At 34.8% G+C, this 14,425-nt stretch overlaps 1 protein-coding gene across 1 annotated transcript; it reads right to left on the bottom strand.

Moving 5' to 3' along the window:
- Positions 1 to 10,016: 10,016 nt before the first annotated feature.
- Positions 10,017 to 14,081, bottom strand: LOC141614276 (uncharacterized). Its single transcript, XM_074433035.1, has 4 exons — positions 14,076 to 14,081; positions 13,876 to 13,983; positions 10,481 to 11,017; positions 10,017 to 10,166 (listed from the first exon to the last, which is right to left on the bottom strand). Exons 1-4 carry the CDS (start codon positions 14,079 to 14,081, stop codon positions 10,017 to 10,019), a joined length of 801 nt encoding a protein of 266 aa, XP_074289136.1.
- Between the last annotated feature and the right edge of the window lie 344 nt (positions 14,082 to 14,425).

Genomic DNA, 14,425 nt, shown 5'->3' with positions numbered 1-14,425 from the left:
TGAAGTTTCTATGTCGATTTAGATGCAACTAAACTAACTTTGTCAAAGTTGTAATTTAGCATGTGGGTTGATTGATCTAACAACATACAAAACAAAGCAAACAAGGCTTAAGGGGGAATGGGGGAGCCGTTGGGATCTACCTATTACAAACCAGGCATTTCATGCCGACACAACAATAAATTAAAGATACATCTCGATCTAAATACAAAGCTATACACACGACGCAATACACGGCCATTTGGCCTAGAAAACCGTGCACAAGAGGGGTGGCCCACGGCTTACATGACTCACGGCCTTGGGTCACTCCTCGTAATGTATGCTTTCACTTAATCTTATCGAATTAGGCATAAGGCTACGCACCAAAGCATGCATTAGCATAAACCGGGCCATGTTGCTTTAAACAACATGCGGTTTACTACGCTCCTACAAGCATTGGGGAACAACCGTCTAACCAAACAAGACTAAGGTTTTTTGAAGAGGTTTTGACTCAATAAAAGTAAAACAAGCTCGAAAATTACAACTCGATAAACAAATTACAAATTACAAGCAACGAAACAACGAAGAACAAAAGGTATAAAAAACGAAGCAAGAAAGACAAAGAAGACGGCCAAGCTCACGGCCCAAACCACGACCACCCTCACGGCCAAGACAAGGCCATCCTAGTTCCTAGGTTAGGTTCATTGGTTAGATCGAATGATTGCGAAACGGATTAGAAAACGAGTTAGAAAACAAGTTATAAAACAGGTTGATCGATTGAGAAGAAACGCGCGAGTGTGTATTCTACACGGCCTAAAGGGTCCAATTAGGTCACAATATCATAAGATTAATGCTTACTCGTCGAGTTTTAATAGGAAGGTGCTAATCACGCACTCCTATGCTAGCGAGAAATCAAGTGATAAGAAAGATGTATTCAATTAGGTTATAGAATTGTTAATTGATTTTAAAAGCTATGTCGATGCCACCTAACATGTCTAATTAGGTTATTAAAACGATCGAATGTCGTCTAAATACGTCATATGTTAACAATCAGAGGTTAAACTAACATACAACGGATCCTAGGGTGTGTCGAATTGGCCGAAATAACAAAGGGGTCAAAAGCGAAGAGCGAAGTTAGAAATTCGTTTTATTTATGCCCTACCTTGAACACGAGGATATGTAAATGAGACGGGGGTGTACGACCGACTGATGTAGCGGTTTCTTTTCCCATCTCAAGTCAACGCGGGTGTTCATGGTGGTACTTTAACTCATACTCGGACTAGACTAGTTTCATAGTAAATTAAACAATCGATAAACAAAAACGATAAACGAATAAAACAAACTATAAAAGAACAAGCATAAAAACGAAATAAAAGGGAGGAAGAGGAGGATTTGATGCACCCTCAACCTACATGTATCGTTGACACCGTCTTGGGTCGTAATCGATGGTAGATTTTATCTCGAGAGGCCGTCGTCGACGAAGAAACAAAGCAAACACGCGTTTTTATCGAATCTGGACAGCAACTTTCAAACAGCGATTTCTCCCTCGTTTCACGATGAAAATTCGATTTAAAAGATGTTTTGAAAACTAGAAAGAGAGGAGAACAGAGATCTTAAAGCAACCCCTGCTCGTTTTGAGTTATTGGGCACGAAAAACGAGCACAAACAGAACTGGACAGACAGAACAAATCACAAAAAAGAGAGTGTATAACACTCTGTTTCGAGGAATTTCGTGTACTCTCAAGGGCAATTTGGCTCGTAAATCTTTGTCTAATGTGTAGATGGATGTTGTATGGTTAATTAGGAACAAGCAACTCGAGTTTTGATGGAGGTTTGAAGGAGGAACGAATTTTTTTTCGAAGAGGACACACAAACTGTTTCAGTTTGGATGTCGGTTTTGTGGAGGGTTTTTGAGAGGCAATTAGGGTTTTTTTCTGGAGTTTAAAGCTTGTGAGTGACGGTTGTATGTATGGAGAACTTATAGGAATGAATGTATGGTGAAGGGGTCGTATTTATAAGGAGTTAAAGTAGGGTAAAAGAGAGGGAGAGGCAGTCGGGCCTGCTCACGCATAGCTGCTGTCCAGCAGCTTTTGTGAGGGTTTGAGAGGGGTTTTCTTGGTGATTAAGCTAGGGTAATATGGGTAGGATACTAGGGTATGGGTTAGGGTTAATGGGTACGGGTTTTGGTGGTATTTGGAGCGGGTTTTGGGCTCGGGATTTGAGCTGCAAAACAGGGGGGCTGCTCGTGTATATGCGGGCTGTTTGGGGGGTGTTTGGGATGGAATTTGGGCCGTGGTTATGGGGATTCGAACTGGGTTGGATGGGTAGAGGCTTAGGTTGGTTAGTGTACTCGATATTCGTGCCAACTCGTAAAGAAAACGGGCCCAAAAACCGAGCTAAAATCGAGCTCAAAAACATGCTTTTAAAACGAGTTTTCTTCGCTTTTAAAATCGATTTTTCAAATCAATTAACACATTAAAATAAATGATTTTTCAAATCAAATATATTCATAAAATGATTTTTCAAATCAATTATTTATTTTATTTTCAATAAAATAAACTTGGGAAAATAAATTCAAAATAAAATAAAATAAATTGAATTCACCTCAAAAAAACCATAATTTAAATATCATTTAAAATAGTAAAATGAACTCACTAAAAAAACATTAATTTAAATATCATTTAAATTAATAAAATGAATTCACTTAAAAAAACATTAATTTAAATATCATTTAAATTAATAAAATACTTCATCGACGACGCCCATTCTACATCGTAAAACGAGCTCCAAATAATGACAGTGACAACTAAAGAATACATGTGTCCTATCATCATCGGGTGTTTGTCGGGTTCTCTATAAATTCCAATATCGACGGATACGGGTATCTACACTATGGACAAAGGCTTACACATTTGTCTTGTGAAGACAAAAAGAAAAATAATTATGGTCTAAAAACCATAAGAGGCCACCGGTTTTGTGAGGGTTTTTAGAGAGTTTTTCTCTTAATTTTTCCTATTCTCTCATGTTTTAAGAAAAACATAAACTTCTCTCTCTTGTTCATCATAAAATCAAGTATGATGAATCTAATTTGTATGAATCAATAACTAATAATACTAATAGTAGTATATGAGTATTAGTAATCAATTTTAAGGTAAACCACATTACAAATATCTTGTACATATTAGTTTGTGGGATTAAGGGATAGTCTTGGGTGCTACTAATTGGAGGGCTTCTATTTTGAAGTCATGAATGTTCATCCAATATTGGAAAGCTCAAGAACTAACAAGAAGGAGATCTTGTTGGTGCCCATTTGACCAAAATTTAGATGGTGAGAAATTGATTTTCTTATCTCTTCTTATTTAGTTTGCATGCATAAGATTTGTAATTAATTTTATGACTAAATTAATTTGAAACATATATGAATATGTTAAATAATGAGATATAGATTTCTTACACTCTTACTAGGCTTTCGATCTTAGGTCGGAGTTTACCGGATTAATTAATTAGTTACGTTCACTTAACCAATTAATCAAGATTAATTGCTACAATTTTGCTTTTTTTTCCAATTTAATAATCTAGTTAAAATCGTGTTAAAACCATGGCTCCCTTAAGTCCTAGAAATAGAACTTAGCTATGCATTATGGAATTAACGGAATTAACAATAATAACGATAACGATAATCAATATAAGCATGACGAAAGGATGAAAATAGCAATTAAAAATAAATTAAACAAGAAGGAAAAAATAAGCAAGGGAAGAGAATTAAAGGAAGAACAAAGGTTAATTAAATTACCGAATCCAAGAGAGTAAGGGATAAAGGTTACAAGTTTAGATCTAAAAGTTTCAGAGAGAATTTAAGGTAATGGAGTTTAAGCAGTAAACGAGAAATAATATAATAAAATTAAATTACAAGTCTTTTATAACAAGTCCAAAAATGAGAAAAATAAGAATCAATTGGGCCCAAAATCACGAAATAAAGAAATCCAGCCAAAACACGTGTCTGTCGATCGACAAAGATAGGTTGTTGATCGACAATGAAGCTTAGTCGATCGACTAAGAATGGCTGTCGATCGACATAATTGGGTCTAGTCAATCGACTATGAATGCTTGTCGATCGACATATATCCAAACTTCCAATTCCATGCTTTCCCGTGTCTAACGACAGACAGATGTCGATCGACAGAATTGGTCAGTCTATCGACATATACAGCCAGTCTATCGACAACATGGCCTATCTATTGACAACATGTAACTCCTTTCGATCGACACAGAAGAGCAGTCGATCGACACATGCTCAGTTTGCAGCTCTCTCGACTAAGCTTGTCTTCTATCTCCTTTATGATCCTCTCGACAAATGAGTCTGAAATCTGCAAAAGATATGAAACACACCGAAAGCAGAAAATACGGGAGAAAATAGAATGAAATAGTCAAATAAACACATATAAATGTGTGTCAAACATATGAATAAACGCATATAAAAGGCACACATCAATGTGCTATGGGTGTCGTGATGCAGAAAAGAAAGGAGTATGAAGCAAAGATGGCGAAGGCCGAGGTGATTCTCGTTGAGCTGAAGGAGGCAAGACTAGCGGGTTGTGCGAGAGTAGCCTTGGAAGGCGATTGCTTAACCGTTATTGATGATTTGCGATGTCGAAAGCGTCGGAGAAGTGACATATGTTTAGTTTACGAGGATATCTTTTCTATCTGTAATCTTTTAAGCATGTTGATTTTTCTTTTACACGTTGTGATCGTAATAAGGTTGCCCATGCTCTTGCTGACATCAATCCTTGGTCCTATGGATGACGAGAGTGGAGCAGCGAGCTTCCCTTGAACATTTGTGATTTTGTTATTCATGATTTAATTGAAATTGTCTAAACCCTTGCGGTTTTTCTCTGAAAAAAAATATTTTGTTTTGTCTATCTTATTTATGCAGGTAGTATGCTATTTGACCCGTCTTAAGCATACTACTTGCATAGGTACTTCCGTCGTAAAAAAAATTTGTGCTTTTCAAAACCCTTCCAGTCCGTGATCGAATAAAAGAAATAGTCGTATTAATTTGATCAACGGATTCTTGTTTTGCAAGTCAAAATACATATTTGTTTTAATTATGTTCCTCATACCTTCTGTTTGTTTCAATTATAACCAATATGGGTTTGAAACTCGGTCAAAGTTGAAATATGTAAAATTCAATACTCTAAGTAATAATTTTTAACATTCTAAAACCATGAACATAAAGATTTAATCAAATAATTATATAAAATCTCATTATAATATGTTATAATATCTATTTTCACATTTTTGTATATTCTAATTTGATATCTCATGGGTATTAATATCATAATCACTTAGTCACCTCCCCTTGGTTATGAGAAACTCATACCTAATGGGTTTGAGCTATGTGTTTGAAACCATTATATTTGTCAAACAAACACTTGGTATGAGTTTGAAATATTGGTATGAGTTTGACTTATTTCAAACTCATATCTCATACCTTTCATGATTGAAACAACAACTAAGGGTTATTACGAGCACTTTTTATTCAAAAACATACAAATTAAATGAAAAGTATTATGCAAAATGTAATATACATATTACGAAGAGCAACTAAGTTTCTCTAATAAAACAAACGTTTTGAAATTTAACGCCTTATGAACTATTTTTTGAAATTTGTAGGAGGTACAGTTTATTCAAGTGTTGATCACTACAATTAATGATATTATTTTTGAGTTTATATTAAATATAACTCAATTTAATTTTTTTGTCCCAACTAAATGCAATACAGTCCAATTTGAATTATACAATTGGCTAATCGGATACTTTGATCCCTAAATTAAGAAAAAAGTAAAGCCGAGACAAAATCACTAATAAACACATAAATGGTAGTATGAGATTATTGGTCAACGAGCGAAAATCATAACTGTATAAATAAAGCTCTTTTCAAACATTTTAAATGGTTTTTCTGAATTACAAAGAACCGGCAAAATACAAAATGTTATAAATCTGTGGTGATTCAACGGTGTAGACTGCATCTCATCTCTACCGTCGTGTCATTGAAGTAAACCTTTACAAGAAAATCAATCGACGTCTGTAGAACTGTAGAAGGATAATGGGTTTTTACAAGTATTAATCTATCCTCACACCAAAAATGTATATTGTCCTAAATGGACTAACTACAAAGTGAGGAAAAGAGAAGAGGACAACAATATATTTTTGGATTTTTGTTGAGTCTGATAGGTAGTATTTAGGTAGCGTTTTACCCATACTTTCATCTTATATATGACTCGATTTTAGTGCTTATACGATGCTTATACGATTAAAAGCTTGTTTATTAGCTGAATTATTAATGAATTTTTTATTATTATAATAATTATTGGAGTAAGGTTAATTTGCAAGAATAGGTTATTGCAATTTGTTATGTTGATTTTGTAGGCGTGGATCGTGAATAAAGGAAATCCGAGTTAGCGAGTCCGGAGTAAATCGAGTCAAGACGGTAACATAGTAATCAAATGAAGCAAGTTCAATAAAATTTCAAAGTTGACCTCTCCAACCACCTGGAGCAACCCCACGTAGCCACCATCACCACCCAGTACCACCACTCGCCAACAACCACCACGGTGGCACCAACAACAGGAGCCACCACTACCATCTCCTTCTCTAAACCTACACGCAAACCTTCATCAAAGCAATACCTCACTTCCTCTACCGTGCAACCTTTTGCCGCCTCACCGGCTGCCACATCCCCATCGCATGTCCACCACCTTTCCCTCAAGTCCTCGGCGCCTGCATGGTCACCGGCGGCCGGCCAACCGGCCTCTAAGACACGCTTCCTCTCCCTTTGCGTGTATAAGCATATGAGATGTTGCCCCTTCCGGTGCACCGGCCACCGTGCACCCGGCTCCCACCATAAAACATCGATTCCTTCCCCTTACTTCATGTTTCTCGGCGCCGGTGGCCAGGGCGGCGGCGACCATCCGGCAGGGACCACAACCACATGCAAATCTTCCTTTTTCTTCACCTTTGTTTTGTTTGCTATAAATACCACCACATCTTATAATTAGACACATTACCTTATATATTAGACATACTTAGATATTATTAGACCATATATTAATATAAACCCAAGTTTTAATCTACTTAGGACCTGTTCTTTTGGACTTAATTTCAGTTCTAATAAGTTCAGTTCAGTTCAGCTCCATTAAGTTCAGTTCAGTTCAGCTCAGCTCCATTCAGTTCAGTTCAGTTTAGTTCAGATCAGTTCAGTTCAGTTCATATTATTTTATTTCCACATTAATATTATTATTCTTATTTTATATTCTTATTGATATTAATATCATTATTATTATATTAATTTATTTACTATTATTATTTTTACTATTATTATATTTTTATATTTATTATATTACAATTGTATTTATTAATAATTAATTCGTATTGTTAATATTATTATATTTATAATTAATATATTTATTATTGTTATTATTATTATTATTATTATATTATGATTATATTTAATTTTATTATATTATATTTATCATTTTATTAATATATTCATTATTATTAATATTATTAATCACATATTTATTATTATTAATATTATTATTATATTTAATATTATTATATTAATAAGTTATTATATTAGACCTATTATTATTATTATTATTATTATTTATATTATTATTATTATTTATATTATTATTATTATTATTTATATTATTATTATATTGTTTATTTTTTAGTTATTATTAATAATCTATTATATTATTATTAATAATTTTATCATTTATATTACTAATATATTATTATTATTATCACTATTTTGATTATTATATTAATATTTTATTTTTTATATATCTTTTTATTTTTATTATTATTATTATTATTATATTAATATATTATTATTATTAATGAATAATATTATATAGTATTTATTATTATTATTGGTATTATTGTTATTATAATAATAATAATTATTTTTATTTTTTTTGCATGAAATGGTAGTCCATTTTATACATCCATAAAAGGTAAACCAAAAGGACAAGATTTCATACAAAGATATATTCCCTAGAGCACATCAAAGATCTAAACGCTATTTAGACTTTGAACAGCTCTATCATATTGAGAACAATTAATGTTGTGCAAAACTTGGACACTAATCTGGAATTGGATTTTACGTACTAACTTTTCAACAGTTTGTTCAATTCCCTGGAATAGTCTGATATCGTTCTGACCAGATGTGGTAGCGGACAGCAGCAACACAACTGCGGAGCCAACCATTTTTCCAATGCCTTGCACGCTTCCTTTGTATGCTATAGAGAAGCTCATTTCTGCAATCTGTGCTTTGATGTGGCAGGCCCAGCCAATGGAGGATCCTCTCCCAAAGAGTTTTTCAGTATAAGCAGCTGAAAAAGAGGTGAGTATGCGATTCATTTGCAGCTTTGCAGAGCATACATCTCTTGATTATAAAGAGCCTTCTAGTGGGAAGATTATCTATAGTGGCAAGGTGCCCCTGCATTGCCAGTGAAGTGATGATGCGATGACTAGGGACAATATAAGAATGTTGTAAAGCTGTTGCCCAAGGATGAGGTATTTGAGGCCCTTTAAACCAAGCATAAGCTTGATCAAGACAAAATTTGGCACCTTTAATCCATGATTGGAAAAGAGAGACATCTGCATTTTGAGATCCAGCTCCGATAATAATTTTATTCTTAATATCTATAATGCTCCTGAAACTCTCAGAATGATGGTTTTTACTCTGCACCTCCCATATGGTAGAGTGAGGAAAATTATAGGCCTTGTTCCAGGAGAACCATAGACCAGATTATTTAGAATCAAGGATCCAAAGCTTTTTAGCAAGGACTGCTTTGTTCCCTGAGAGCATTTCTTTTATACCAAATTCTCCACTATCCCAAGGTGAGCAAATATTCCTCTAACTGTGAAAAACCAGCATGTTGCTTTCACCATCATTGTGCCCGAAAAAATCCTTGCACATATTGTTGATGGTTTTAATGATGTTCTTGGGGAGAAGAGCATTTGCACACCAGAAATTTATGATCCCAAAAATAGCAGAGGTCAGCAGCTACACCTTCCCAGCATAAGAGAAGAATCTAGTAGACCAATGCTGGAGATGGAACTGAATCTTGTTGATTAGGACTCCATATGTATCAGCATGTATTCTGGCATTATCCCGTGGAAGACCCATATACCTAAAAGGGAAGCTTACCTCAGAAAACCCTGTAATACTGAGAATTTGAGCCTTTACATCAGTTGAAACCCCACCAAAGTATGTGTCAGTTTTATCAGTATTAGCAGATAGCCCTGACCAGCTTGAGAAATTATCAAGAGCATTAAGTACAGCAGTTACAGAGGTCACATCACCCCTAGTAAAGACCATTAAATCAACAGCAAAGATGAGATGGGTGAGCCTAATTTTAGCACACTTTGGGTGATGAGAGACATTTGGTTCAGAGCATATGTTCCTCAAATATCTAGAAAGCAGTTCCATACTGAGAACAAATAAGTAAGGAGAAAGTGGGTCACCTTGCCTGAGCCCACTCGCTCCCTTTAAAAATCCATGAACAGAACCATTGAGCTTAATGAAAATCCAGGAACTCGTAATGCATCCAATAATCCAATCAATGAATTGAGCAAGGAATTTTAGGGTGATCAACATACTTCTTACAAAGCCCCACTGAAGAGAGTGAAAGGCTTTTCTAATGTCGACTTTGATTAAACACCTGGGAGTAAGATATTTCCTTCCATAACATTTCATTAAAGCTTGAGACATCATAATGTTTTCATGAATGTTCCTATCTTTAATAAAAGCAGCTTGTTCAGGCCCTATGATCTTTGGAAGAATGCTCTGAAGTCTATGGGAGAGAATTTTGTTAATAGTCTTGTAGAATGTTGTACAACAAGATATGGGTCTAAAATCCATGACTGTATTGCATACCTTATTTTTTGGAATGAGAGTTATAAGAGTGGCATTAGCCTATTTACTAAGCCCTCTATTCCTAAAATAAGCTTGAATGGCTTTGCAAAAATCAGTCCCAACAATGTCCCAAGCTAGAAGATTTAAAAAATTCAGATGAGAAGCCATCTGGCCCTGGGCTTTTATCTGAACCAATACTGAAAACTGCATTCTTTATCTTAGTAGAATCAATATGTTTAAGGAGAATAGGAAGGTCTTCATCCTGTACACAAGGCAGGAGAAATTGGAAGCTACATTATCAAGTCCAATCTGAGCCTGCCCATGTCTATCAGTGATGCGCCCAATTATTTGTTGTTGCTTCCTTTCATTGATTCTGGCAAAAAAAATACTTGGAAGAAGAGTCATTGTAGGAAATGTGTGAGATTTTAGCTTTTTGTTTGAGGATATTTGATTTAGCTTTCCTGAGCTTAGTGTATATATGGGGTAGATATCTCTCCTGCTCATACAAAGCAGGAGAAATTTTTTTCCCTGAATATGTTGTTGACAAGCACTTAGCTCTTCCTTGCAAGTGTTAACCCTTTGAGAGATTTGAGTAAAACGCCCCTTATGAAGTTTAATAAACCTGGTTTTAACATTCTTCATCTTTGCAAAAAAATTGTAAATTTGAGAGCCATTAACAGATTCAAGCCAAGCTTCCTGAACAATGGAATGGTAAGTAGGGTGCTCTACCCAAGAGTTGAGGAAGCTAAACCTGGATCCATCGTAGCTATCATCCAATACTGACACAAGGACTAGTGAATCAACAGATATTCCTAGGGGAAGGAAATTTGCTGAAGCACCAGGGAAAATATTTAGCCATTCAGTGTTTGCCAGGGCTCTATCCAATTTTGACCAAACCAGAGTTTCAATGTCTTGTTTATTTGTCCAGGTCATTTCACATCCTGTAGCAGTTATGTCATCCACACCACATTTAAGGAGGCAGGAGTTGAAATCCACAATATCAGCAAGTGTGGGAGGAGTGTTGTTGATCCTTTCACTCACATCTCTAACCACATTAAAATTCCTCAGTAAAATCCAAGCCTTCACTGAACAACTAATGTTAATCAGCTGAGTCTGTAACAACCCGGATTATAAAACAAAAGAAAAACTTATATAAAGTAAATATCAGAATACGTTAGTGATAAAAAGGGTCAAGGTGGCGTAAACACCGACCAAATCCGGTTCGCTACTAAATCCAAAAACAAACTAATACATTATTCATAGGTTCTCAAAATATAAAAGCAGACTCCTAATTTATTATTAAGCTCGCTTCGCACATTCCCCAAGCAAGCATCAACCGGTCAGCAACATCTGAACGACCTGAGAATGGGGGTCGACAATCAGTCGGGAGTAACTAGATGCTCTCCCAATCATGTTTACAACAATTGAATATAACCAACAATCAATAACAATTGAAATGCATAAACAGTAAACATGTGAGATCATCTATTCTCATGAAAATCAAACTCAGACTTACTACTCATGAGATTCATAACACTAGATGGATGAGACTATATGAGCTTAGACCATATGCAACCACTAGACCATGGACACCTACAAACCAAAGTAGACACGATCCACAACACATAAGGCACAAAGCTAGCAACTAGCATAGCGAATAGAGCGAACGCCGATAGAACATTTAACTAATGAACTAGTAGATGGAACGTTAAACTGAAGAACCATCGGTTGTGAGGTATTTAACTGATACTCCATGGTACTATGTATAGCGTATTACCACTGCCTATATACCTAAGACCTGGCCAGACCTCTCGATGCATTAACTGTACACCGAACGACACTCGGGACACAGAACGTTTACCTATCGAATCTGGCCACCCCCGAACATAGACCAATAAACCTCTGAAGAGCAGCTCTTGATTCATTCCGATAGTATTTAACTGATACTACCGTCATCTATTCGACCAGCCAACAAACAAATGCACAGTTTAACTGACTGCACACAATATGCGTGAACCACATCACGATCAATTTAAGGAACAGTTTAACTGGCTTTCCAACTCATGAAAATGCACAGTTTAACTGAGTGTACAACTCATACATGCATAACATCACGACTCCACATAGTAGAACAGTTTAACTGGCTGTCTTACCAACATATGAACAAGAGTAACCTTGAATTCATATTATAGTAGATTCAGCTATAACCTTGAATTCATATTTCCAAGGTTATAACCCAAACAACCCTAACTAGAGCAACAACCCAAAGTTGTACTAACTTCAGCTATAACACTTGAATCATAATCAAGGTTATACTAGCTTTAGCTATAACTTTGGAGAGCACCCTTGGCCGCCTATCATGCCGCCACTAGGATTTATTCATAAACCCTAATTGCGCTCATGACACCCATAATAAACACATAAATAACATATGATATATATTTAATACATTAAAACATATACAAACATGCGAAAACATAACTAACATGATAATAAACAATCCAACACGTACCACTCATACAAGACAATCATTAAATCATATTAATTACATCAATTGGCATAAACACAATTAAAAGAAAACACATAGTTACCTTATTAAGCAAATAATCCTAAAGATCGTCTTTAACGATATAAACGTCTTCTCCAGGTGCAGTTTCCACGCCTTTATAAAATCATCCACGTGCCAAGGATAACGAAACTAACAAATATACTAATAAAATATATATATATATATATATATATATATATATATATATATATATATATATATATATATATATATATATATATATATATATAGAGTCAAGATCCGGTGAGAACGACCATTCGGTGAGAACGGTGAGAACGAGTTACAACCATTAGATTAAACTAAAATCCAACGGCTGATACAATAAACAAAACAAATAAAAACAACGACTACAACATTACGGAAACTTTCCCATATCTCCCTACCTTTCCCTCCTTTATCTCTCTACCTTCATAAAAATTCCACAAGATTCTCCAGCAAACAACGCAGGTATTGATCGAATTTGAACTAATTGATACACATTATTCAGCGGAATTGATCTACATCTCTTTTAATTCTCAAGTTTTAATACATAATTTATGTATCTATCAAGTAATTGTTACTGATTTGATTTTTTTTTTTCTAGGGAATTCACCAGAGATTGAAAGTTCTAGTGATTTAATTGTTGCTACTGATGCAATTTTTCCAACTGGTAGCAATTTTGTCGAAAAAACTATTGAATTAGGTATGTATCTACGTTTTCTTCGTTTTCAAACTATATTAATCGTATTTCAACTGCGTTCAGATTCATGTAATTCAATCGTGTTTGTGTTTCAGTTGTTTTCAGATTCTTATTTGTGTCAAACGTCTTCAAATCATGTCATTACGTTTTTCGTATTTGATTAGCGTATCTAGTGATATAATTGATGAGTACCAGTTTTAAGAATAACATCAGACGATAAATTAGCTTTATTATTTTTTCGTATTTGACTAGCGTATCTAGTGATATAATTGATGCATATCAGTTTTAAGAAACTTAGACGATAAATATGTTCTGTTGTTTTTTGTATTTGATTAGCGTATGTAGTGATGTAATTAATGCGTATTAGTTTTAAGAAAGTTTGACGATAAATACGCTCTATTGTTTTCGTATTTGATTAGCGTATCTAGTGCTATAATTGAAGTAATTTACCTCTTGTATATATGTATCTAATTAAATATGCAATTTACCTCTTGATGAAGAAGGCTTGAAGGATTGAAGATTTGATTTCTGATACAAGGGTTTGAAGATTTTTAAGATTGTTGACACATAATTTTTTTAAAATAAAAAGTGCAACCGAGAGTGAAGGGGCAAAGCTCAGAGACGGAAGGCTGTTGAGTGAACAACCATCGCCTACCCATTTTCGATCTCTAAATCTGTATTCCCATTTTCTAACATAGATACACAAATTTACTTATTAGATACATTAAAATTGGCTTGAGATACATCAATAAGTAAACCAGATACACTAATTTCGATTAGCTCCCACACTGATGGATGTGATGAATTGAAGTTACACGCACAATTAGTAACCTGCAAATTACAATTATCAAACACTCCAATTGACCATTACTATAAATGATTATCATAGTCCCCATTACTGCTCGTATTTGGCCAGAGCATACTTCCATGTTCGTTCTTCTTCATGAAAGACAACTCCGCAACATTTAGAATTCTTACACAACGGGGACGTTTCAAACAATAAAAACAAACAACAACATGTGTCGAGCAGAATTGTTGGAGGCTAACTCGTGTATTCCCATGGATATTACGTCACCGTTCTTGCTGACGATCTTGAATGCGAGCAATCGTTTTCGGAACTTGAATCGGAAGGATTCAAGTATATATGTATCTAATTAAATATGCAAGTTATCTCTTGATGAAGGCGGCTTGAAGTATTGAAGATTTGCTTTTTGGCACAAGGGTTTGAAGATTTTCAAGATTGTTGACACAATTTTTTTTTTAAAATAAAAAG

Source organism: Silene latifolia, chromosome 11 (assembly GCF_048544455.1).
Source record: "Silene latifolia isolate original U9 population chromosome 11, ASM4854445v1, whole genome shotgun sequence".
NCBI lineage: Eukaryota > Viridiplantae > Streptophyta > Magnoliopsida > Caryophyllales > Caryophyllaceae > Silene > Silene latifolia.
This window is presented reverse-complemented; position numbering and strand designations above follow the sequence as displayed.

What these genes read in the sequence shown, in the direction of transcription:
- LOC141614276 (XM_074433035.1), bottom strand. An exon ending in TATCTCAAGCCAATTTTAAT is followed by an intron (nt 11,018 to 13,875) that starts GTATCTAATAAG and finishes GGGTTGTTACAG; the next exon opens with ACTCAGCTGATTAACATTAG. An exon ending in TTACTCAAATCTCTCAAAGG is followed by an intron (nt 10,167 to 10,480) that starts GTTAACACTTGC and finishes CCTTGTGTACAG; the next exon opens with GATGAAGACCTTCCTATTCT.